Source organism: Maniola jurtina, chromosome 13 (assembly GCF_905333055.1).
Source record: "Maniola jurtina chromosome 13, ilManJurt1.1, whole genome shotgun sequence".
NCBI classification, from domain to species: domain Eukaryota; kingdom Metazoa; phylum Arthropoda; class Insecta; order Lepidoptera; family Nymphalidae; genus Maniola; species Maniola jurtina.
In genome coordinates, this window is record NC_060041.1 from 4,554,037 (window position 1) to 4,580,193 (window position 26,157).

The 26,157-nt window shown below is 37.0% G+C and overlaps 1 protein-coding gene across 1 annotated transcript; it reads left to right on the forward strand.

Moving 5' to 3' along the window:
- Nucleotides 1-11,531: 11,531 nt before the first annotated feature.
- Nucleotides 11,532-21,556, forward strand: LOC123870774 (retinaldehyde-binding protein 1-like). The gene is made up of 6 exons (XM_045914182.1): nt 11,532-11,734; nt 15,203-15,356; nt 16,414-16,528; nt 17,671-17,805; nt 20,180-20,393; nt 21,116-21,556. Exons 1-6 carry the CDS (start codon nt 11,551-11,553, stop codon nt 21,268-21,270), a joined length of 957 nt encoding a protein of 318 aa, XP_045770138.1. The 5' UTR covers nt 11,532-11,550; the 3' UTR covers nt 21,271-21,556.
- The last annotated feature ends 4,601 nt before the right edge of the window (nt 21,557-26,157 follow it).

Below are 26,157 nucleotides of genomic sequence, written 5' to 3' on the forward strand. Positions count from 1 at the left end.
TGAATCCCGACCCGTCGACAACGTGGAACTTTTCACCAGCTTTCTTATAATTCTGGCGCCCAACGTGGGGCAGCTGTCTACAACTGGCGCCCAACGTGGGGCAGCGTGTTTACATCTGGCGTCGACAACGTGGGGCAGCGTGTCTTACATCTGGCGCGCAACGTGGAACCGCTGTTTACAAACTGGCGGACACTTCGGGCAAGTCAAACACACCCAAGGCCCAAGGTTCTATGTGAGAAGATCGGGACGGACATCAACGTTTCACTTGAAGACCAAACCATTAATTATCAAAACAGACAGAAGTAACTATGCGTTAGGAGCTGCTTTGATCCAGGGGGAGGGGGAAAATGAACACCCCGGTTCAACCTTTACGAAGGAGGGGATGGCCCCGGAAACACAACTAAGAAGCAAATCGATTGATCCAGTTTCCTCGTCGGGACGCCTTCGGAAGCTGAGGGGGAGACTGTAACACAACAGCCACACCAGCTGGCGCTAATTATAGGTTAGAGAAATATAGATCGCGCCATACCATGTAACTTGCCAAGTTGAAACTAGATGGCGTTGACTATAGGTTGGCAAAAAAGTAAACGATGCTAGGGAGATTTTCCAACCCTACTATAAGACCCAGCCATAGGCAATGTTTATCAATCGAAAATCGAAAATCAATCGAAAATTGATTCACTAGTACGGATCACTTGACACACGAGGTCACCTTGTAGCCGCGCTTCCGACTTTCGCTTCCACTGCGTGGGACGAATTGTATGGGACACGACTCTCTTAACCCCGTGTAAAAGTCGCGCTTCCGACGTTCGCTTTACCTGCGTGGGACGATCGTAAGGGACACGACTATCGTCGTCTAGTGGTGTGGTGCTTCCGACCTTTGCTTCCACTGCGTGGGACCTAGGTTAGGGACTCTACTCCGTAAAACCTAGAATAAATTCATTGTCTTCACGCAACGTTGCTGTTTGAATTGCTTCGGCTGAATCCCGACCCGTCGACAACGTGGAACTTTTCACCAGCTTTCTTATAATTCTGGCGCCCAACGTGGGGCAGCTGTCTACATTATTAATTATACTTACGTGTATTTTATTTTGATAGAGGTACAAGTAGGTGCATGCATTAAAGTGGTTGAAGTAGTGTTGTTATTTTATTTGGACCGGACTATACCTAGTAATTAGGACGCATTTACATTAGGTTGGTTGGCCGAATTTGTCGCCCAATTTTAACCGTTAAAAATTGGTTGTCTTTGGCCACCGACCTAATGTAATGCGCCCTTAAGGTGAGTAAGTACTAGATTTCTCTGGCTATGTTACTTTTTGTCTGTCAGGTAACCTTTGATCTCAGGAAGGTAGTCACAGGAACTCATCCCTCAGGCTTGAGGGCTCGTTGAACTGTTCTCGAAGAATCTCGACACTCGATGCATTCAACTCGATAGTTCGCCGCGCCCGAAGAATATAATTGGCAGTCAATCACTTACGCAGGCGGAATTGCTCAGCTTAAAGCACCGACGCAATGTCGCCTGTTTATCTTTTATCAAATACTAGAATGATGCCCGCGACTTCGTCCGCGTGGATTTAGGTTTTTAAAAATCCCGTGGGAACTTCGCTATTCCGGGATAAAAGTTGCGTACATCTATTTCTGGGACGCAACCTACTTCTGTACCAAATTTCATATAAATCGGTTTAACGGATAGATTCTTAAGAGTCCCGTAGGAACTCTTTGCTTCTCTGGGATAACAAGTAGCCTGTACCACGAAATGGGGTGGCTAGAATAGAATAGAATTTTATTCAAATAAACTTTTACAAGTGCTTTTGAATCGTCAAAATAATTTACCGCTGGTTCGGAATGCCGTTTCTACCGAGAAGAACCAACAAGAAACTCGGCCAAGTGATTCCAGAGATTACTCTGGAGTTACTGAACCGATTTTGAAAATTCTTTGGTTTGCACATTGCCACAATCGATTTGCTAAATGAAAATCAAAAAACCCTTCGCGATTTTTAAAGACCTTAATCCACGCGGTCACAGTTGCGCGGGCATCATTTATTAAGCACATAATCTTATTCAGTTTAAAAATAAATTATATCCATCCTTCGTTTGACCTACCTGAAGAAAGGTTACATTTTAAAAACTGGTTAAGTGAAGTCAGACTCGCACATGAAAGGTTCCGTGATATAAATCCGTTCAGCCAAGAAACCTCCTAGTGTGTCCGGGTGCTGCTGGTACCTTTTGGATACGCCCGAGGGGAAGAGCAATATTCGAGAGTGCCCCGGTAACATAGTTAATAATTTCTCTCCAGGGATATTGTTACCCATGGCCACGGCTAATGACCTAGCAGTGGGAGGGGGGAGGTTTTTCCTGCGTGCCCCTCAGACTAACGAAGGGCACAGTGGATGAATGCGAAGGACAGGATGCAGGCGACGTGCGCGGGATCGATTTTGGGATGGATTTCCCAGGTTGAAAAATAAAAAAGGGTTCTGTAGCATCCTACAAGATATAATACTTTTTATTTATTTTTAATTTGCATGGCGGCCATTTTGAAATTTTTATGAAGTATTTGGTATACCTAGTGTGTAACACCTAGTTGTAAACACCTTGTCATCCCATATTCAAACTATTCATAAATTAACTAATAATAATAATAAGTTAAATAATTATATTAATAAGAACAAACTATTTCATTTCATTTTAGCGGCAATAGAAATACATACTACTTATGTGAAAATTTCAACTCTCTGCCTATTACGGCTCATGAGATGCAGCCCGCTGGCAGATAGATGGACGGGCGGACGCACAGACGGATGGATGGACAGCGGAGGCTTAGGTAGTAATAGGGTTCCGTTGGCATTCTTTGAGTGTGGAACCCTAAAAACTGGCTCGTTTAAAGACTGACTCTGTTGCCAATTTAAAACTTCAGTACAAGTATTTTTCGAATGAATTGAGAAAGAATCCTTCCGACGCGACGTCCGTGTTTTCTGACAAGTATAACTTAAATATCTTCAAGGTAAAAGTGAAAAGCCATCTTCTAGGCTATCAACTCCGACCTAGACCTTATCATTGATTTTTAACCGACTTCAATGAAGGAGTAGCTTATCAATGCGCCCTCTTTTTTGTAGCGATGTTGCCCCATAACTCCGTCAAAGCTGAACCGATTCAATAATACTGTGTTCGTTTGAAAATACGTCTTCCTTTCTTTCTTTTCTCTGGATATGTCTTCCTTTCTTTCTTTTCTCTGGGCTGGTTTCCGCATTTTAACGTTTCCGTTTGTTGTGCATGCACAAAGTCCCACCACCTTCCTAAAACCTCTGTCCAGGCGGAGTAAGTAGTTTGTTAGTTTGTCGTTGGTCTATGTTAGGGAAAGCCTCTATGGGTTGCCTGCAGTCTGGTATGGCTGCCCATAATTGGGAATGCTCTTCAAGTGTTAGTTCATGCAACCAATTTTTATATTCACTGAAGAGTATGGGTACGAAAGGTTCTGGGCCTGTTACCTTGTGTCCGATGCCTCCGTGCAGGCTGTGACCTATGAAAGTACAAAAAAATAGACACAGTATATTCATATTGGCGTCACTCAGAAAAGCAGGTATTATTTTAATATTTTTATCGAATTATTGGAATGTTCTCCCAAAACCAACACAAAAAACACAAGTTCAATGTGTACAGGTTATCCGAGAGTTTTAATCTAAACAAACGAATGCCAAAATAAACTATTTAATTAGAGCGTGATTGCTATCACAACATCTAAGTATTCAGTTCACAACCCAAATACCGAAAATATGCGATATCGCTCCGAATCTCCGAAGGAGACTAAACTTAAACCTTCGAAACACCCGTATTTATGCAAGTTCAATCTTGTTGGCCTCCTAGCAACAGATTGTATGACATCGAATGAGCCAAATATCGATTTTATCAAACTACCTGCATTAGGTAAATTAATAATTTTATATTATTTTTGACAACTCAAAGCAATTTTTAGAAAATAACCTTACATTCAATATGTGGTTAAAAACAGGTTTTGAGGTTTTGAACTTTTTTATCAAAGTAGGTTTACGAAAACAACCTTAAACTCGTCCGCTATCTACATGGTCCTGACAAAACCGCCTGTGCTTGTTATTAAAATATTATTAACATAATATTTAAATAATCTTTACATGGGATAGGTTTCTACAAAAGTAATTGTGAATGCTGAGTTGGTATTGAAAAGTGCTTTGACATCCACGATTAATTCAAAAATTTATAACATACTAGCTGTAAGCGCCCTCTAGTTACTTAAGTTATTATTATATATTTAATTACGCTATCATACATACACACATACAAACACTCACGCACACATAAAATTCCATCCTATTACCCGCTCTCACACCCCGCTCCTGTCAGTTACCTTTGGACCTGCGTTTACGCACGTCGAGTCTGAAACCCGCTAACTGCGTGACGCCCGCTATAAAAACGCCACGCGCCGCTTGTGTAAAAAACTCATATAACGCTAAATTAATCACGCAAAAACCCGCTATTAAACTGTAAAAAACGCTACGCTAAGTACATAAGTTAAAACCACATAAACTTTAAAATTAAGTGAAGTGTTCTGCGAATCTGTGCTTCGAAGAAACTATCCACGGAATACGAGAAAGGGAAGACTCCAAACCACCGGTGACCTATCCTGCCTAAATCCAGGTATTTATCCTACAATTTCTCTGGTCCTATCGCACCGTATCCTATTTCTCTTCCTAGAATCGTATTCATATACAATTCAACACTAAACACGCTATTTATTGTATATTTCAATATTCATTGCAATAGAATTACGTTCGGAACATAGGTACCGCCGCTAACAAAAATATACAAAAATCTTGTATAATTACGCATATTTTTGTTTAGATCCACGCATTACATTATATTAACGCATTATATATAATTATTTATGTATATTTTTCAATATTTAAAGATTAAAACTTTTTATATCTACCTACAACTAACTCATTATAAAAATTATATCGAAATAATTATTCGCCTGTATTGAGTCTTATTCGCTTGAAATAACGTTTATTATCGCATATCAGAAATCAGAATGTCGAAATCTAACGAAACTATTGTTAGATTAGAGGCTAAGAAAGAATTCTTGTTTTTATCAATTCAACAAATATATGATTTAAGTCTGAAGGTGAGTGATTCTGTGAACAGAACGAATTTCTTGTCTCGCGTTCAAAGTTTAGAAAAATTACGTCAAGATTTTGCGATAGTCATAGACGATTTAATTTCAGCCTATTTGAAACATGACCCTCTTTATACGCCGAACTATGCCCCGCTAGGCGCATTTGACACATTATACTGTCAAATTCAATATACTCTAAATGAAATTAAAAGTGAATCCGCTGTGTCACAGTTTGACAACCAATACAGTTTGTTAAATAAAAAATTACCTCCACTGAATTTAAAAACATTTGATGGCTGTCCGTCAAAATGGACTGTCTTTTACGAAAACTTTTTGAACTTAATACATAACAACAATAGACTCACGGATGTACAGAAAGTCCAATACTTAGTTAGTTGCTTAACTGATAAGGCGCTTTTGGTTTGTTCTGGCATACCACCCACCTCTGAGAATTATCTTATTATATGGAACGCATTATTAGAGAAATATCAAGATACTAGAGTGCAAGCTACTCAATACATAGATACGATTTTAAATTGCAAACAAAATCAACCGCTCGAATCTTTTGTTGATCAATTTTGCTCCGCGCAAGCGGCACTGCAACGCCTAGAAATACCAGACTTATCAGACTTTATGATTACACACATTGCACTCTCAAAGTTAAGTAAAGATGTTGTCTCATTATTTGAACAAAATCACAAACACATTAAAATACCTACCTTTTCCGATTTAAATAACTTTTTAAAAGAACAATTAAAAATACAAACTTTACGCGCCGCTCAAGTTAACACTCAAACTCCAAATAAAAAACCTAATTCATATAAACCTAAATCGCAAACTCAGACTTATACTAGTACAGTCAGCAACAACAATAATTATAATTTAAATTCTCAAAATACTCAACGTAAGTGCTTAATCTGTAAAAATCAAGACGCTCATCCGCTTTACAAGTGTGAGGTTTTTAAAAACCAAGACGCTAAAACTAAGCTAGACATAGTGAGAAAAAATAGATTTTGTGAGTTCTGTCTAGGATTTCATTTAAAATTCCGCTGTAAGAGCCAAGGTCGATGTGGGAATTGTGCATCTAGCTCACATCACAGTCTGTTATGTAGCTCTTTTTCTAAGCCTAGGTATGAACCCGGGACCTCACAGTCACATGCAACCGCTTACTCACTGAACCGCTATGGTGCTAACAACAGTAACACTCCGATTCAGATGCCACCGCAGAATGATAAATCTAGTGATTTGCCAAAGATTACAGCACCACCTCCCGCACCTCACGCTCCGCCAACTAATCCTACAGAATTAGCACTTTCGGTGACTACCTCTTCACGCAATTATTCAAAAGATACAACTGTACTTTTACCTACCGCGAAAGTAAATGTATGTAGTAACAATACGCAATACGCTATCCGTTTATTTTTAGATACAGGTTCAATGACTAATTTTATTTCAAAAGAATGTTGCCAACGCTTAAATATGAAAATTAAATTCGCTCCGTCAGTTGTAAAAGGCATTGGTCAAACAGAAAGCACATCCCTGGGATTCGTAACATTTAAAATTTACTCTCGCTTTGACTCACGCTGTTCTTATACTATTACCGCTAGGGTGATAGACACAATTACCGACCACTTACCAAACGCTCGTATCGATGTTTCCCAGTTAACTCATTTACACGCATTGCCATTGGCTGACGACGATTATCATACTCCAGGGCCGATCGATTGCCTAATCGGTAATGAACTGTTCCCCTTCTTGCTTGGGTGTGACAGAGTGGTCTCGCCTCGTTCGTCTGTAGTCGCGGTTCAAAGCACGCTAGGCTACATACTGATGGGGAGAGCAGACTGCGCAGCTCACAACTCGACTCACCGCTCAAACGATTTTAAAACTTTTTTATGTCACACAGACTCTCCGTCACTTGATGAAATTACTGAACGCTTTTGGTCATTAGAAAATGTACCTAATAAAATTCACATAAGCCCTGATGATGAAGCATGTGAACGCATCTTTAAAGATACTTACTCACGCGATGAAACAGGCCGATATACTGTTCACTTACCCTTTAAAGATGATCCCGCTAAACTCGGTGACTCATACTCGATCGCCAAACTCCGCTTTCTTCAATTAGAGAAGAAATTAAACGCTAATCCCGCTCTTCGTAAAGATTATAACGCAACCATTCAGTCATACATAGACAAAGGTTATCTTACGAAAGTAGACAACCCTTCACGCGATATAAATTGTTATTATATTCCGCACAGAGCTGTTTATCGCCCTGATAAGCAGACTTCGAAAACTCGTATCGTTCTAAACGCTTCAAGTCGAACTACCTCCGGAAAATCGCTTAACGATTTATTATATGTAGGTCCTAACTTACAAAATAACATATTTGAACTCTTAATAAATTTACGCTTATTCTCAATCGCAGTAACCGCAGATATTGAAAAACATTATTTTCAATTAAATTTAACGCCCGCGCATCACGCTTTTCAAAGAATTCTTTTTAGATTTGACACTGAGCAATCTATTGACACTTATAACTTCACCGTAGTATCATTTGGAGTATCTAGTTCACCTTATCTCGCTATGAGAGTCGTGCGTCAGCTAGCTGAAGACAGCATTGACAGGTACCCGCTCGCAGCTAATGAAGCTACTCATCACATGTACATGGACGATTACATAAACTCAATCGATGGTTTTGAGAAAGCCAAAGAAACTTATCATGAAATGGTCGATATGTTCAACTCAGGTGGTTTCAATTTAACCAAATGGATCTCCAATGACACTAAATTTCTAAATGAAGTTCCTAGCTCTCATAAAAATCCGCACGCAATTAATTTTGATTCAGATGCTCAAGACGTTACAAAAATAGTAGGAATGCAGTGGCATCCTAAACTCGATACTTTTACTTTTAAAATCAACGCTAAGGAAAGTCCACGCGATTATACAAAACGCTTAATTCTTTCGATTACCGCGCGCCTGTTCGATCCAATCGGTCTAATAGGTCCTGTTACCGCTTTTATGAAACTTCTCGTCCAAGAATGTTGGAAACTAAATCTCGACTGGGATACTCCAGTACCCAGCTCAATCGCTCAACAGTTTGAACAATTTTGTAATGAATTACCACATTTAGAACAAATCAAAATTCCACGCTACGTAGGTATGAACTCTGAATCTCATGTAACGCTCATAGGTTTTTCTGACGCTAGTGAAAAATGCTATGGAGCCGCCGTTTACATACGCGTAAGTTCAGATGAACATTCTTCTGGATCTATTCATTTGCTCGCTTCAAAATCTAGAGTCGCACCGCTTAAGAAAACATCACTCGCTCGACTCGAGCTTTGCGCATCTCTTCTATTAGCCAGTTTAATTGATTTGATACGTGAAACTCTTAGTAAGCGCTGCAAAATAAATAATATTTACGCATTTTCTGACGCAACAGTAGCCCTTTCATGGCTCCATTCTCCCGCATATAAATACCATACATTCGTTGCCAATAGGATTACCGAAATTAATTCAAAGTTATCTGCTGAACATTGGTATCATATAAAAGGACGCGAAAATCCTGCGGACATTATATCTCGTCCAGTCACGCCGAAAGAATTATTAGAACGCAAACTTTGGTTTAACGCTCCTCAGTGGACAACGCATCCTATATCGCGATGGCCTATAACGCCTTTTCAAGTAAACGCTCATAATGAAAATTTTGAAGAAGCAAAAATTACTGTTCTAGCAGTTGAAACTTCTGTTTCCGACACTCAACATCCGATTGATATTTTAGCCGAACGCTCTTCTAGCTGGTCTAAATTATTGCGCACCATTGTTTACATGTTAAGATTCTCCAAACGCTTAAAATCACGCGGTTCTATTACAGTTTCAGATCTAGATTTTGCAGAAACTTATATAATTCGCTATGTTCAAAATAAACATTTTTCTCAAGATATTCACGCTCTCAAAAATAATAAACCTTGCTCGAAATCGATCTTAAAACTTAACCCATTTCTCGCAGACGACATCATCAGAGTTGGTGGTCGTTTAAGCAATTCGCAATTAAATTTTGGTCAAAAACATCCAATAATCTTACCTTCTAAAGACCGCATCACTCAACTAATAGTTGATTATTATCATATCACTAATTTGCATACAGGACCCGCGTTATTACTCGCTTTACTCAGACAGAAGTTCTGGATCATTGCTGCCAGAAACTTGGTTCGACAACGTGTACACAAATGCAATATTTGTTTTCGCACCAACCCTCAATCTACTTTTCCACAAATGGGAGAGTTACCCGCTTTTAGAGTAGCGCAAGTTAAAGCCTTCGTTCACACCGCTGTGGACTACATGGGACCTTTCTTTGTAACTCACATTCGCCGCCGAGGTATTAAAAGTCATAAAGCGTACGTCTGCATATTTACATGCATGACTACCAAGGCAGTACACCTAGAATTAGTCTCAGATCTTAGTTCTGACTTATTTCTTGCAGCTTTTTTAAGACTAAGCGCACGCAAAGGCCCTGTAAGTCTAATATACAGCGATGGAGCTACTACATTTTTTGGAGCTAAACGCAAATTAGATGAACTTTACACTCTCATACAGTCCAATGCTCATAAAAATTTCATTGAAAATCGCCTCGCAGAACATCGTATTCAATTTAAACATAGCCCGCCTTACGGCCCGCATTTTAATGGTCTTAGCGAAATTAACGTTCGCTGTGTAAAAACGCATTTATACAAGGTAGTAGGGACACAAATCCTTACTTATGAAGAATTAAATACAATTATAATTCAAATCGAAAACTTATTAAATAGTAGACCATTATGTATTTTAAGCTCTGATCCGTCAGATCTTTCCGCACTTACGCCCAATCATTTTCTCAATCTCACTCCCGCAAAATATTTACCTGTCGAGGATTTAACGGATATTCCCGACAGCCGCTTATCCCGCTATCAATTGTTAACTAAAATTACTTGTTCTTTCTGGAAACGCTGGAGCCAAGAATATTTGACTTCTTTACAACACAGACAAAAGTGGAATACTCCATCCAACCCTGTGAGTCTTGGAGCTGTTGTTGTAATCAAAGACTCCAACGTTCATCCTCTTTGCTGGCCTCTAGGAGTTATAGAAGAACTCTATTCAGGGAAAGACAGTATAATTCGAGCAGTCAAAGTTAGAACGCGTTCCGGAAGCTACATCAGACCTGTAGTTCGGATATGCCCTCTACCTTCTCAATAGGCTGCTATTAACGCTATTAACTCTATTTAAACGCTTTAAACGCTATAATTTTTATCTCTCTCTTGCAATTCATTCTGTTTAGAGGATTACCTCTAGGCGGGGGAAGTTGTAAGCGCCCTCTAGTTACTTAAGTTATTATTATATATTTAATTACGCTATCATACATACACACATACAAACACTCACGCACACATAAAATTCCATCCTATTATCCGCTCTCACACCCCGCTCCTGTCAGTTACCTTTGGACCTGCGTTTACGCACGTCGAGTCTGAAACCCGCTAACTGCGTGACGCCCGCTATAAAAACGCCACGCGCCGCTTGTGTAAAAAACTCATATAACGCTAAATTAATCACGCAAAAACCCGCTATTAAACTGTAAAAAACGCTACGCTAAGTACATAAGTTAAAACCACATAAACTTTAAAATTAAGTGAAGTGTTCTGCGAATCTGTGCTTCGAAGAAACTATCCACGGAATACGAGAAAGGGAAGACTCCAAACCACCGGTGACCTATCCTGCCTAAATCCAGGTATTTATCCTACACTAGCTGTACCCGGCATGCGTTGCAATGCCGTAAACAAACATTTTTTTTTAAATTCATATATATATATAAATAGTTTTTTTGATGCAGGAACCATCTCGGGCGCCCTCAGAACACCCTACCAAAGTTTCATAACAATCTGATCAGCGGTTTAGCCGCCTATAGAACACAAACATACAAACATTAATTTTTATATATAAGATTAGATGCCATTCCACAGACAAAAGCGGATTGAGCTTTTGTTTTATAAGATTACCTACTAGCTGATACCCGCAACTTCGTTCGCCTGAATATAGGTTTTTTAAACATCCCGTAGGAACTCTTTAACTTTCCGGGATAAAAAGCAGCCTATGTATTAATCCAGAGTATAATCTATTTCCATTCTCAGCCAATTCCGTCCAGCAGTTTTGCGTGGTAGAGTAACAAACTTACACACATACACACAAACTTTCGCCTTAATAATGTTAGTGTGACTAAAATGCTCTCGTCTTTTATCAAGCAACTCTTCAAAATTTACTGCCAACTCTCGTACAGCCTTACTTAGGTACTTACCTTCGCAACACGATAAAATATATAAAGTTCATGTCTCAGTATATATCTGTTAGTTAAATCAGCGGCGGTGCGTTCAATGCGCTTGTCCACGGCGATAATGGAAGCTATACCTAAGAACCAGATACTAGAGTATAACTCGGACACGTTGGAATTCCTTAGAAAACAGTATGAGTTGGATAAACCAGAGAGATTGGAGCAGGCCATCTCAATTTTACTGGATTGGCTAAACAAACAGGACCATATTGTTAGGAAAAATTATTGTAAGTACATCTAACTTCCTACTGTTTTATTTTTAGTTTTAGACCATTTAACTTTTAGCTTTTGGTTCTTCCGGGTTGTATTAGGTCAGTTCGTAAATTTAGGTATTCGATCGCCTTTTGTTCGGTTGCCTGTTTTTCTACTATCTAATTATTCTTTGTTTGTTATAATAATTAATTTATTATTACTTATTATTATATTATTAATCTAATATTAACTTAATTATTACTCTCATTAGACGAAAAATGCGTAGTTACGCCCACAGATTTTTTGACCTTCGCCATGACAAAATACCCGTGTATAGGTAAATATTTTTTCTACCAAAATCATGGGGATACGGATTACTGTCTCTACAATTATCGTTAAAAAGACGTGGATCGAAAATGCAGCAACGTCAAAGAAAAAACCGACCTCATTCAAAGAATTATAAATCTTACATTTGCAAAAAATTATGACATACTTTATTAGATATTTCAGTAGGTATTTTCATTTACAGTATCTTTATTTCTTCAATAACTTTTAAAATCGCTTCGTCCATAAAACAGTAGGAAACTACCCATCGAGTGTCCGTGGAAATTGTATAGAATCGGTCGTGCGTATTTTTTTCGCGAGTGCGTGTGTGGCATCATACATTTCCACGAGTCACTGAATTCTGCGAAAAAAAAACACCCAGTGAAATTTCGCAGTGCGGGCTTACCCCAAAAAAAATAACACCTTTGCAATTTAATGGATAGTAACGTTATTATATCATACTAATAATGCAAATGATACACATACCATAATTATGCAACCACTAAAACTATCTTAAACGTAAAAAGTTAAAGTCAAATCATTTATTCGAATTGGATACCATTGTACACTCTTTGACTGTCAATTGTTAAAGTAAGATAATGATGTAATTAATGGTGATAATTACGGTAACTTAAAACTAAAGTTAAGTATGTACAAGGGTTCCAAATGCGCCGAAGTCTGAGAAGAGCCCACAATAAACTCAGCCGGGTATTCTTTTTAGTATCACCAATTCACAAAATCCCTTAGAAACTCATTAGAACTATTAAGAGGGCTCTCTCCGTCACTCGTTTCCACTCGTTTCATACAATCGTAGTTCCAATTTCATTTGAATACTAAGCAACCAAATCCATGAAATTTTGCACATATATTCTAGAAACTAATATCTATGTCTGTGGTTTTCCAGATTTCTGTTAAAATATTCGGTTTCAAAGTAACGCGGTCTTAAAATTTTCATACAAATCTTTGAGCCCCTGTAATTTTAAAACTACATATTTTTAGAAAAATCTAAAACACCACAGACACAGATATTAGTTTCTAGAATATGTCTGCAAAATTTCATGGACTTTGGTTGCTTAACATTCAAATGAAATTGGAACTACGATTGTATGAAACGAGTAGAAACGAGTGACGGAGAGAGCCCTGTTAAAATGTCAATATTGTGGTAAATATCTAACTAGTACTTTCAAATAGTAGACGTTGGTTCTAATGATTTTTGTAATTAAGGCTAATAGGTGATTAAGACAAAAGCGGGTTTATTTTACTTTTAAATAAAATTAGCGTGACAATTACACGACAATTATTATTACCTAATTAACAGGGCTCTCTCCGTAACTCGTTTCCACTCGTTTCATACAATCGTAGTTCCAATTTCATTTGAATATTAAGCAACCAAAGTCCATGAAATGCAGACATATTCTAGAAACTAATATCTGTGTCTGTGGTGTTTTAGATTTTTCTAAAAATATGTAGTTTTAAAATTACAGGGGCTGAAAGATTTGTATGAAAATTTTAAAGACCGTGTAACTTTGAAACCGAATATTTTAACAGAAATCTGGAAAACCACAGACATAGATATTAGTTTCTAGAAAATGTCTGCAAAATTTCATGGACTTTGGTTGCTTAATATTCAAATGAAATTGGAACTACGATTGTATGAAACGAGTGACGGAGAGAGCCCTCTTAAGTAAATATATTAGACACCTATTAAGAAGTATGTAACAAACAGTACCTACCTAGTTGACACGTCCGGTTTTACATTGGAGGCCCTATCTATCTATTTATTGTAACGAGTAATGTACAAGAGTTTTTTCATGAAAACAGTATGTTCTGACATGGTGCTACTCCCAAATATACTTAAATGTGATTGGTTTGTTTTATTTGTGATCTAAAGTTTAGATCACAAATAAAATAGATTTCGATTCTAAACCACTTTATTGCAAATTTTACAGAATAAAAACACAGAGAATATAATAATTTAGCAAAGCTTATCAGTTATTATAACTAAAATAACACTGACTAATATTTAAACTACACTAGTAAAATTATAACAATCTAGTAAAACTTATTACAAAAGTGTTCGCTTCCAGGCTAAAAAATCTAGTTGCAATAAAACTATATACTTACCTACTTATGTGTTTAAGTAAACTTGACTAACCATCAATCATAACTAATCCAACGCCCTAACTATGAGGAAACAATTATTTTTAATCATCTTGAGTGAAATAATTACTATGTACTTACCTACTATTAATTAACTAGCATGTTTAGCGTCCTAAACTCCTAAGTAACTATTGGAAATCGGTAGGAAAGGCATTCCGAACCAGTGGTAGATGCTCTTGACGATTCAAAAGTACTTGTAAAATTCTAATTGAATAAAAATATTTTGAATTTGAATTTAAATACACGGCAGAGATAGATATATTTAGAACTAGAGGATGCCCGCGACGTCATCCGCGTGGTTTTAGATTTTTAAAGTTCCCGTGGGAGCCGTTTGATTTTCCGGGAAAAAATGCCTATGACAATTACAGGGACGCAAGCTACCTCGGTAGGTACCAAGTTTCATACAAATCGGTTAAGCGGATGGGTTTTAGGAATCCCGTGAGAACTCTTTGATTTCCGGGATAAAAAGTAGCCTATGTCCGTCCCCGGGATATAAGCTAATCCTGTACCTTTCCTCAGAATCGGTTAAACAGTTGGGCCGTGAAAAGGTAGCAGACAGATAGACAGACTTTCGCATTTATAATATTAGTATGTAGAGTCAATTACAAAATCCTCAGATGATGCAAAAATTTGATGTGCTTGAAATAAAAAGATACATAGCTAATTAATTAAATGCATTAAGTACCTATTATATTTAGGTAATGTAGTAAAAACGACCAGTTGCTCGATAGTGACTGCTTTATTATGAGAATTTCTAAACTACCTACAGATACAATATTTTTAACCCCCGACCCAAAAAGAGGGGTGTTATAAGTTTGACGTGTGTATCTGTGTATCTGTCTGTGGCATCGTAGCTCCTAAAATAATAAACCGATTTTAATTTAGTTTTTTTTTGTTTGAAAGATGGCTTGATCGGGAGTGTTCTTAGCTATAATCCAAGAAAATCGGTTTTAGGTATCTCGTAAAATCGCCTATTAGTTTTTTATTAACACAACATCTAATTCTGAGTACGTTTTTAGCTAAAGGCTATTTAGAAAGGGTAATCATCATCAGCAAAGGATCAGTGGAAAGAGCGAAAGTGAAATTAGACAAAATAGCTACCTACCGGACTCTACTGCCTCGGTTTTTTGAACCTTTAAAAGATTTGTCGAAAATAACACTTATAAATGAATTGTAAGTAAATTTTTCGTTTATTGTTATTATGTATTAAATTTTTGTTTTAATTAGGTACTTATGATATCAGATAGCTTTGTTTAGCTTGAATTTTAAATATAGGTAAGCATAGCTACTATAAAATTCAAACCTTGTGACGAATTTTTAATGACTTAGGTATATTGAATTGAGACAGACATACGGGTATTCGCACACTAACTTCATTACAATAGTGTATTGTGACGTAAAACGAGGTTCCAACTCCTTAATCTTGATGTTACAGAGGTTCTTACTATCTGAATTACAAGGTGTAAGTAATCATCTACCGACTATAAATTGACACTTCAATAGTGTAAGACTAGAGAGCATCAAAGTTCGGTAAGCTCAAAAACCGGCCAAGTGCGAGTTAGACTCGCGCACCGACTAATTTTCCCGACATTTTGCACGATAAATCAAAAACTATATTATGCTTAAAAATAAACAAAAATCTGTTTTAGAATGTACAAGTAAAGCCCTTTCATATGATACCCCACTTGGTATAGTTATCTTACTTTGAAAATTGAACACATTTTAATTTTTTTTAATGATGTAGCCACAAATTCGCGGTTTTCGGATTTATTCCTTTACCTGTGCTATAAGACCTACCTACCTGCCAAACATGATTCTAGGTCGACGGGAAGTCGACATTCGTATAGGTATATTTTACGTATAGGTTTTCTTGACAGACATGACGGACGGACGGATGGACAGACAGACAGACAGACCGACAGACAGACAGCAAAGTGATCCTATAAGGGTTCCGTTTTTCCTTTTGAGGTACGGAACCCTAAAAATGGTTAACAAACTTTGATGGCATTATTGTGAGAATAAAGTTTAATTATGAAGGTTTGGGCTGTGCTGCTTGCTGCCTAGGTGAGCGATATAAGTATATGCATGATGAGCCATACCTATCTGAAAGGGCCACTTTTGGAGACGGATCTGTTTTGATCTAAGGAGGTATACTGAAGCACTCTTAGGGTTATATTAGGTTTTCTGTGAGTTGTATTGTTTTATGGATCATCGAAACTTTCTTTTACAGGATTATCACTCTAGCACCGAAAATGACTCAAGACCATTACAGGGTGCTAGTGGCGAAAAATGTAGGCAAAAAATTTGATGCAGGGTTCATGGATTTCTACAGATACCTTATCATGGTAAGCTGTTCCGATAGTGCAAAAGGTACGCCTTTGGCTGCGTTTCGATCAATCAGAAGTTCGAGAGATGATGTGATTTTATTGATTTGTTGATTTATTAGAAAATATCCTCATGTCATGTCTCCGCTCCGCTTCAGTAGAAATGCAATCTTCGACAAAAACGCGACCTTCAGCCAAAAATAAAACAAAACGCGAGAACGGAACTGTATGAAACACCGCGAATTGCATGTTCATGTTGGAGTCACACTTCTGGGTTGGGATTTGGTTCTGAACCAAATCAGAACCAAGTCAGTTCGAGAATATGAACCCCGAAAGGGTTTGAAACTAGTAGTGATTCTCTGTCATCGTCGTTGTCATTTCAACCGACTGTTGGATTACAGTCTCTTGCAAGGATGGTTCAGAACATATTATATCTTATCTCGTCCCCACCAACTCAAGCGAGTCGCTTCATTGCTTCAGACATCATCATCTCAACCCATCTCGGTCTACTAATGAGTACAAGTCTCCTTTCAAAATGAGAAGGACTTAGGTCATATACCACTCATTCTTCGTAAGTGCAGATTAGCAGACTTCACACACCTTTGAAAATATTATGAAGAATCCTCAGGCACGCAGGTTTCCTCACAATGTTTTCTTTTAAACAAATGAATTAATTAATTCATAATACGCAGAAACTCATAAATATTAAAGTTGCGTGCTCGGGATCCCATCCCGGAGCCCCGAATTGGATGTCGATGTTTTAACCACTGGGCTATCTCACCACTTTTCAATGCAGGGTGACTATTCGAACACCTTGGTACTCGAATGTCTATCGGTTCTTGAAATTATGTGCCTTGTCCATTGCCACCTTAGAAAGATAGAAGATTTTATTGCACACAAAACAAAAAGAAACCAAGACATTCCAAGAAACTATAAACCAAAAACAATTATATGCAAAGGCTATTAAAGTTTGCATGTAAAGTTGTTTGTGTGTGTAACTTTAACTACTGTAATTGATTACTCTGGTGCTTCTATGGATCTCTTCAAATCAAGCATGACTCTCTCTAGTCTCTGCTATATATAATAGCTGTTTGAGTCATAAATACGCCAGTCTTAACAGTTTTCCTAAAACAGTAACTATGATAGTTTTATATGGTTTTCAGATTTGTGAGTACGTACAAGCTTATGACTACTGTAATGGCATAGTCGGGGTATTCGATTACACAGAAACAAACATTTACGAAATGATAAAAGGAATGAATGTGGTGGACATGCAGCAAGCTTTAACAATCATAATGGTTAGTATCAATCAAATAATGTCATATTATATTACTGGGTTAGTGTTAGAATAATGGCTGTAGACTGGCAATGGTCCGCGCTTTTCGTCATTCAGTAGATTTGGCGCTAAGGTGCTTTCACAAACAAAAAAGTACAAGTGTAATGAAAAATTTATAACACCCCCGACAAGTGAAGGTTGCACTAACTGGAAAAGAGCTGGATAACTTTCAAACGGCTGAACCGATTTTACCGAGCTAAGGACACTCTCGATCAAGCAGTCTTTCAAACAAAAAAATTAAATTAAAATCGGTTCATTAGTTTAGGAGCTACGATGCCACAGACAGATACACAGATACACGCGTCAAACTTATAACACCCCTCTTTTTGGGTCGGGGGTTAAAAAAATGGGTACGTAGATAGAGGTAGATAATAATAATACCTGTTATTAGTCCCAGCTTAATATTTTGCAAGCACAAGGAGAAGGGAGAGGGTGGAAGGGGGGTTTAACACCTGATTGATAAGAGTATTGAAGCTATTAACCTAAACAACCTTGCAAACATTCCTAGTGCAGTTAATTTGTTTAGTCGTGGAACAAGTTTAATAAAGATTGCTCATGACCTAAATACATAGAAGGTAATCAATTTTCATGCATTTCCCATATAAAATGAATACGATTATGTTTGTGATTATTCTATTTTTATTTTTAACCGACTTCCAAAAAAGGAGGAGGTTCTCAATTCATCGGAATCTTTTTTTTAATGTATGTTCCCCGATTACTCAAAGACCCCTGGACCGATTTGGGTTTTTTTTTGTTTGAAAGGGTATACTGTGCAGGTAGTCCCATATAAATTTGGTGAAGATCTGATGAATATCTTCGGAGATGGAGAACAGAACTCCTCAATGGATAAGAGCAAATTGCTCGCGAGTAGGGTTTTAACTGAGTATAGCATATTTATAGTACAGTGGAGCCACTCAAAATTGTGAAATAAAAAAAATTCAAAAAATTTTGTGGTTTTTGAAGTCGCTTTTATTTTTCTTTTGATTTTTTTTAATTCCATACAGTTAATTTTTTATCCTTTATTTTTATTTGAAAACACAAGACTTTCTACAGGATTATAAAAACCGAAATATACGAGGGCAGAGTAGTGGGTATCATCTAATACATTACTAGATGATGCCCGCGACTCCGTCTGCGTGGATTTAGGTTTATTTAAAATCCCGTGGGAACTCTTTGCTTTTCCGGGATAAAAAGTAGCCTATGTCCATCCCCGGGATGTAAGCTAGCTCTGTACCAAATTTCATTAAAATCGGTTCAGCGGTTGAGCCGTGAAAACGTAGCAGACAGACAGACAGACACACTTTCGCATTTATAATATTAGTAAGTATGGATTTAAAATACCTTTGGTAAAACTATAGGTAGTATAAAAATGTTTATCTCCAATTTTTTATAGGCACAGTAATTAGCTAATTATTTATTATTGTTAAGTACTTAGCTATACAGGATGTTACGTAAAAATCGTATGGTTACTGATAAGATATCATAAAAAAACTACGATTTTTTTTAAACCCTGTATTTTTTGAAGTTCACTGAATATTAATTAATAAATAAAACATCTGACTGACGCTGGTGGTCAACGAACGTTTCGTACATAGGTCACTCGAAGTCAATACCACGTCATAGGTGGGACATTGACCCGAGTTTTGCACGCTATACAATGCGGGTTTAAAAAATACTAAATCACTAAAACTAGAAGATAAGGCAAATGGTTATCGACATTAGATGGTGTTAAGGTAGTATAATAATAACGCTAAGTTTTTCCTAGCGTTCTGGGTACACCCTGTATGTTAAAAATCAAAGTACAGGTCGCCCTTCACGGACAGTTTGATGTTGTTATTGTAACTAACTATAAACATAAACAATATTATCATACTAATAAATTAATCGCAACTTAAAACATAATAACTTTTTTTCTCAAGCGTCGATTGTTGTTGATTGTTTTTTACCCCCGACCCAAAAAGAGGGATTTTACAAGTTTTACGTGTGTATCTGTCTGTGGCATCGTAGCTCCTAAACTAATGAACCGATTTTAATTAAGTTTTTTTTTGTTTGAAAGGTGGCTCGATCGTGAGTGTTTTTAGCTATAATCCAAGAAAATCGGTTCAGTCGTTTGAAAGTTATCAGCTCTTTTCTAGTTACTGTAACGTTCACTTGTCGGGGGTGTTATAATTTTTTAATTTACACTTGATTACATTCATAGACACTTATTTCATGAAAACACGGTTAGGTTGGGTATTTTCTTATATCTGCTTCTAATTGCCATCAAGTTGCAGTCAAGGGCTAATTTGTTGGGCTAAATGAATCAATAAACAGAACAACTTTCCATTTTCTTCCAGGAAGGTTACGGAATGCGGGTAAAAGGAATCCATTTTATAACAACATCGAAAGCGATAGATACTTTTATTAAATTATTCAAAACAGCGCTGAGCAAGAAAGTGGCTGAAAGAATTCATGTTCATAACAAGTTGGACACCTTGTATAAATACTTACCTGAGGAAATTCTGCCCAGCGATTACGGTGGACAAGAAAAATCATTGGATGAACTTAGTGGTAAGTAACCTTACAGAAAATTATGAACCATAGCTCGCTAGGATATCCTTAAATGCTTTACGACCATTTTTCTAGAATATGTCTGCATTTCATGGACTTTGGTTGCTTAATATTCAAATGAAATTGGAACTACGATTGTATGAAACGAGTGACGGAGAGAGCCCTGTTAATATTATAAATGCGAAAGTGTGTCTGTCTGTCTGCTACCTTTTCACGGCCCAACAGTTTAACCGACTTTGACGAAAGGTTCAGAGTTAGCTTATATCCCGAAGATGGGCATAGGCTACTTTTTATCCCGGAAAATCAAAGAGTTCCTACGGGATTCCTAAATACCCATCCGCTTAACCGATTTGCATGAAATTTGGAACCGAGGTAGCTTGCGTCTCTGCAATTGACATAGGCAACTTATTATTCCGGAAAATCAAATAGTTCCCACGGGATCTTTTAAAACCGAAATCCACTCGGATGAAGTCGCGGGCATTTTCTAGTATCAAAATAATTTTTCGTACAAAACCTTCAATGGATTAAAAAGAAATGTCTAATGAGATCATTGGCTATTGTTCCATGTTGATCACAGAGTTACTTAGCTGGCGGCCCAAGCTGCCGGGTTGTGCTTTTCGAAATAACGCAACGAGGTCCGCTTTCTCAGTTGCCCATAGGCTTTCATTGGCTAGCGAGCGAGCTATGACCTAAATGTGACCTAAATCTAATTTATTTTTCAGGTGACTTAAAAGCAGCACTGGATTCAGAACATTTCATGAAATATCTTAAAGAGATGCAAAACGCCTGTACCAATGAAAACTATAGACGTGATGACAAGTTCAATGATCAATACATGGGGATGCCAGGTTCATTCAGAAAACTGACCGTCGATTAAAAAAAAAAGTTCTTCTGCTTCGTCTTCGTCAACCGCTATACTTTCACTGCTGGGCATGGCGCACGCTGAATAATAATAGTAACCGGATTTACAAAATAATTTTTAGGCAATACGACTTCGCTGTTTATTTAGACATAAATGTAATAAGATTTTAGTAACTGTCCACTTGCTTTTAATATTTGCTTTCACGAGTAAATTTCAATCGTTTATAGTAGATAGGTACCTACATTAAAAACGCTTTAACTGTAAAAAGCTCTTTTATTTTTGACTTATAGGTTGTAAGGTGTGTACCTACCTAAAATTGATGTTATTAAGATGCATCGATGTATAAGATGTATTAAGTATATTTTACACACACACAGCACAGTATTTCGTCTGTGTTAAAAGTTATGAGTATCTCATATTTTAAGAAAGCAAAATAAGTACCTTGTTGTTGTTATTTGAAATATAGAGAAAATCACAAGAAAACTAATATATAGGTATATTTACACGAGCAAGAATATTTTTTTTTTTCTAAAATAGGTATTTAAAAAATGTTGTTTCCAATTATATTAAATTATTATTTATAGTTTTTATTTTTATAAATTAATTGTATGCAATAAAGTGGTTAAGAGGATCGTCTAGTTGTAAACTTTCATACAAAAAGTGATAACGTTTTTCTTTTATTTCCACGGGATTTTAAAACCTTGATCCAAACGAACGATGTCGCGGGCATCGGCTAACATCCAATAAAAAAAGAAACAATTCATCAAAAAAAAAACTCCATTTATTTAAGTACATATAATATTATCATGTTAAAATATGGTATGGCCACTTATTATAGGCCAAGACTCTATCACCGATTAGGAAAGAAGCTTCTACTGAGAAAAGCCGGCAAGTAACTCAGCAGTTGGGCAATAGGTAGGTACTTACTCTTTTTTTAAACAAAATGTTACAATAATATTATGAATCTACACACAAAAGATTTCTGTACTTTGTTAACCCAGACTCAAAAAGAGGGGTGCTATAAGTATGACGTATGTGTCTGACTATTTGTGTCAGTGTCTGTGGCACCGTAGTTCCGAAACAGATGAACCGATAAAGGGGCATAGGTTTAATAAAACTACCATACCTCTTCCAAATTGGTCCACTTCCACCTTAGACTGCATTATCACTTACCATTAGATGAGATCGCAATTGAAGGCTAACTAGGAATAATTAAAAACACTCCACAAAAAATTCATAGCAAAATTGCATAACAGTGATTTAGTTCAGTAAATTAACAACGCAACGAATGACAAGACCACAGCCAAACCACAGCTTGGTCGACTCTTTCACAAAAAACTACTGAACGGATTTGGCTGAAATTTAGAATGGAAGTAGATTATACCATGGATTAGTACATAGGCTACTTTTTATCCCGGAAAATCAAAGAGTTCCCACGGGATTTTTAAAAACCTATATCCACGCGAACGAAGTCGCGGGCATCAGCTAGTATGCTTTATAAATTACCTAATTTGTGCAACTTTAAAGCAGAACAAAAAGAATTTTCGTGTCTAGACTCTAGTGGTTTTACACTATTTTCAACGTTGGTACATTTTTATGCCAAGTTTAAAAATTTGCCTTGTAGGTGAGCAGGCTTTCAAGTCCTACCATGTTGATAATTCCAAGCCCTTAAAATTCCTTCGTGTTTCCCCTTTGACGATGTACAGTCGAGCTCTAATAAAAGTGCCACAACATTCCTCCTAAGTTCTATTAACAGAGAAGTGCTCTAACAACCTTTTGTTCATGAATGGTTATTAAAATTCTTTGCTGCTTTTACTTCTAAGTCGTCAACACAATTTTACTACTAATATTATATCAAGTCACTCATAACATGATGTAGATAATATAATCTACACTTTACCTTTGTTTTTGTTCTTGGCACTCTTAGAGTGGTTGTGGTCATCATTAAGTGACGTCTTTTGGGGCAGATGTTATTTGCCCCACCACTTCGCCACTTATTCCTGCTATATATAACTATTTAACAAGAAACATGAGTGCTTTTGCATTCGCCATTCCTTTTGTGAATGCTAAGATGACTCGTATCATTTGCCTGCAGCACCATATCTCCAGAGTCTATTCATCGATAGCTGATTTAAAAGGAAAATAAATTGCAGAAAGCTTCTCAGAGAATGCCACGGAGTCGGACGAAGCGATTCGCTGCCTCGTTTCTACTACGCACTCTTAGAATTGAATGCTCTTCTGGCTTTGGGACCTGAAAAGAAGAGTGAGTAGGCACCTTCTAAACATGCACGCACTACCTTAGCCTGCAATATCACGTACTATTCGGTATGATCGCAGTAAGCACATGCCTAAAAAACTTGTGGACTCGTCAACATTTTGTTGTTATGATGCACGTTGTGCGCAAATATGGATCAGCCTTTATATTTTGTACTTCGCCATTTCCACGTATATTATATAAAATCAATCCAGTATCCGAAATACATGATATTATTAAGTATTTTACTATCCGAAACACATAATATTAAGTATTTTATTAACATTTGGCCCTGATATTGATACGCATCAAGTACGAATGTAACCGCAAAATATTATGCAGTAGGTATATACCTACCAGGTAGTTTATTTCCGTAAAACCTTCGCTACCTTTTGTAGTTGAAAGAATAAGTATTTATCATTTTACTTATTTTGAAACTTTTCGATTAAAAACACATTTAATACCTACATAATATCTCTGCAAGACCTAATAATCCATACTACTTAATGTTATAAATGCGAAAGTGTGTCCGTCTGTTTGCCTGTCTGTCTGCTGGCTGTTCACAGCCGATTTTAATAAAAGGTACAGAGTTATTTTACATGCCGGGAAAGGACATAGTTTTATCCCGGAAAATCAAAGAGTTCCCACGGGATTCTTAAAGCCCCATCCGTTTAACCGATTTATATGTTTGATACAGATGTAGCTTGCATACGAGAAATTTACATAGGCAACTTTTCATCCCGGAAAATCAAAGAGTTCTCACGGGATTTTTAAAAAACCTAAATCCACGCGGACGAAATCGCGGGTATCATCTAGTCTTATATATACCTTAATGCAAAAATATGTCTGTCTTATCGTATCACGGCTCAAGCGTTGAACAAATTTTGACGAAATAATATTATGGCGGAGGGAAACCTTGCACGCTGGAGACGGACTGGATGCTTTTTATCCCGGAAAATCAAGTAAAGAACCTAAATCCAGGCGAGAAGTTGTAGGCATCATCTAGCAATATTATTACTTTCATTGCTAATATTTTTTTTAGGTTAAGTATAATTTTATTAATACCTATTGCGACAGGTTTTATTCTTAAGCATAGTATTTATCTATTCTTAACATAATCCGAATTTCGTTTTTCCTGCGTTGATGCTGCAGGAGTACATGCCTAGGTATGTAGGTATTGCTGAGCTAAACAAGTCAGGATGGAAGATCACGAATTGAAATTACCTAACAAAATATTGCGACAGAAGCAATGATAGTCTAGTGGTTAAGACAAGGGAGTCGGAGGTTCGATCCCAGGCACCTCTAACCTTTGGAATTTTAAGTGCATTTTAAGTAAGTACTGAGTTATAAATATCACTTGTTTAAACGCTGAACATCGTGAGAAACCTGCATGCTCCATAATGTTCTCAAAGGTGTGAGTCTGAGGAGGTCTGCCAATCCGCACTTGGCCAGTGCGCAGCGTGGTAGACTATGGCCTAACCCCTTCTCAATTTGAGAGGAGACCAGTGCTCAGTAGTGGGCCGGCGATGAGTTAATAATGTTGCTCATATTAAGTATTGTAGTTCAGTAAACAACTTGCTTTACTTATACCTTGCTTAACTTGATTTACCTGGTTTGTCTCTGAGGACACATTATTTCCAGAGTAGTTTTAATAAGTATTATAATTTAAAACCTTGCTTTAATTACTTATTTACCTACAGCCTCGTGCAAAAATTGAATCGGTTAGTGAACTAAACATGCCTACCTATTTAGTTCCTTTCCGGAAAGGAGTTTTAAAGGTTTTTCCCAAGTAATTCAAGTAACAAACCTTGATTTAATTTTTACTAAAGTATTGTATTTTATTTAAATTGCATTGCCAAAATAGCTGAAAAACTTCCTGGTTTCTTATTGCTACCATTGCAATATTATATTTTCATAGGTAGGTAGGTACCTACTTCCTTCCTATAATATTATATGCTTAACTAAGTTAAACTAGTAGGAGTTCAATCCTAAGAAAAAAAAAACTTAGGTATATTATGCTCACGAAAAAATTAATTTATTGAGTGATTAAATCTATTGTTCTACATAAAAGAGTTAAGTAGGTATGTATGTATATCTTGTACAATACGGAACCCTTTGAATGAGAGTCCGACTCGCGTTTTGTTTGTGATGTAACCACAAATTCACGGTTTTTCGGATTTTTCTTCGAAGGTCAATAGGAAGTACCCTATACTACACATTTACTTTGACAGACACGACCGACAGAGAGACGACAGACACACAGACAACGAAGTAATCCTATCAGGGGTTCCTTTTTTCTTTTTGAGGTAAGGAACCCTAAAAAACAAAAAGATTATGTGCATAAAGGCGAATATTAGCTTCCTCTATATTTAAAAAAAATCGCATAGATAAACATCAATTAGGATGGGTTTTATTACAGTCATTACTATCAAGGTTTATAAAATATTTTTATAGGTGGGAGGTACCTAAGTATCTATTGTTGGTGCTGCGTACAGATTTCTGGTTTTCGTTAGGTATTTTATGTTCTTATATTATTACTCGCTAGTTTTTGCCCGCGAAATCGAACCAAAAATCGCCGCGGTAGGCTCGCCCGACTTTACACGTAGAAACAAAATTTTTTTAGGGCTCCGTACCTCAAAAGGAAAAAC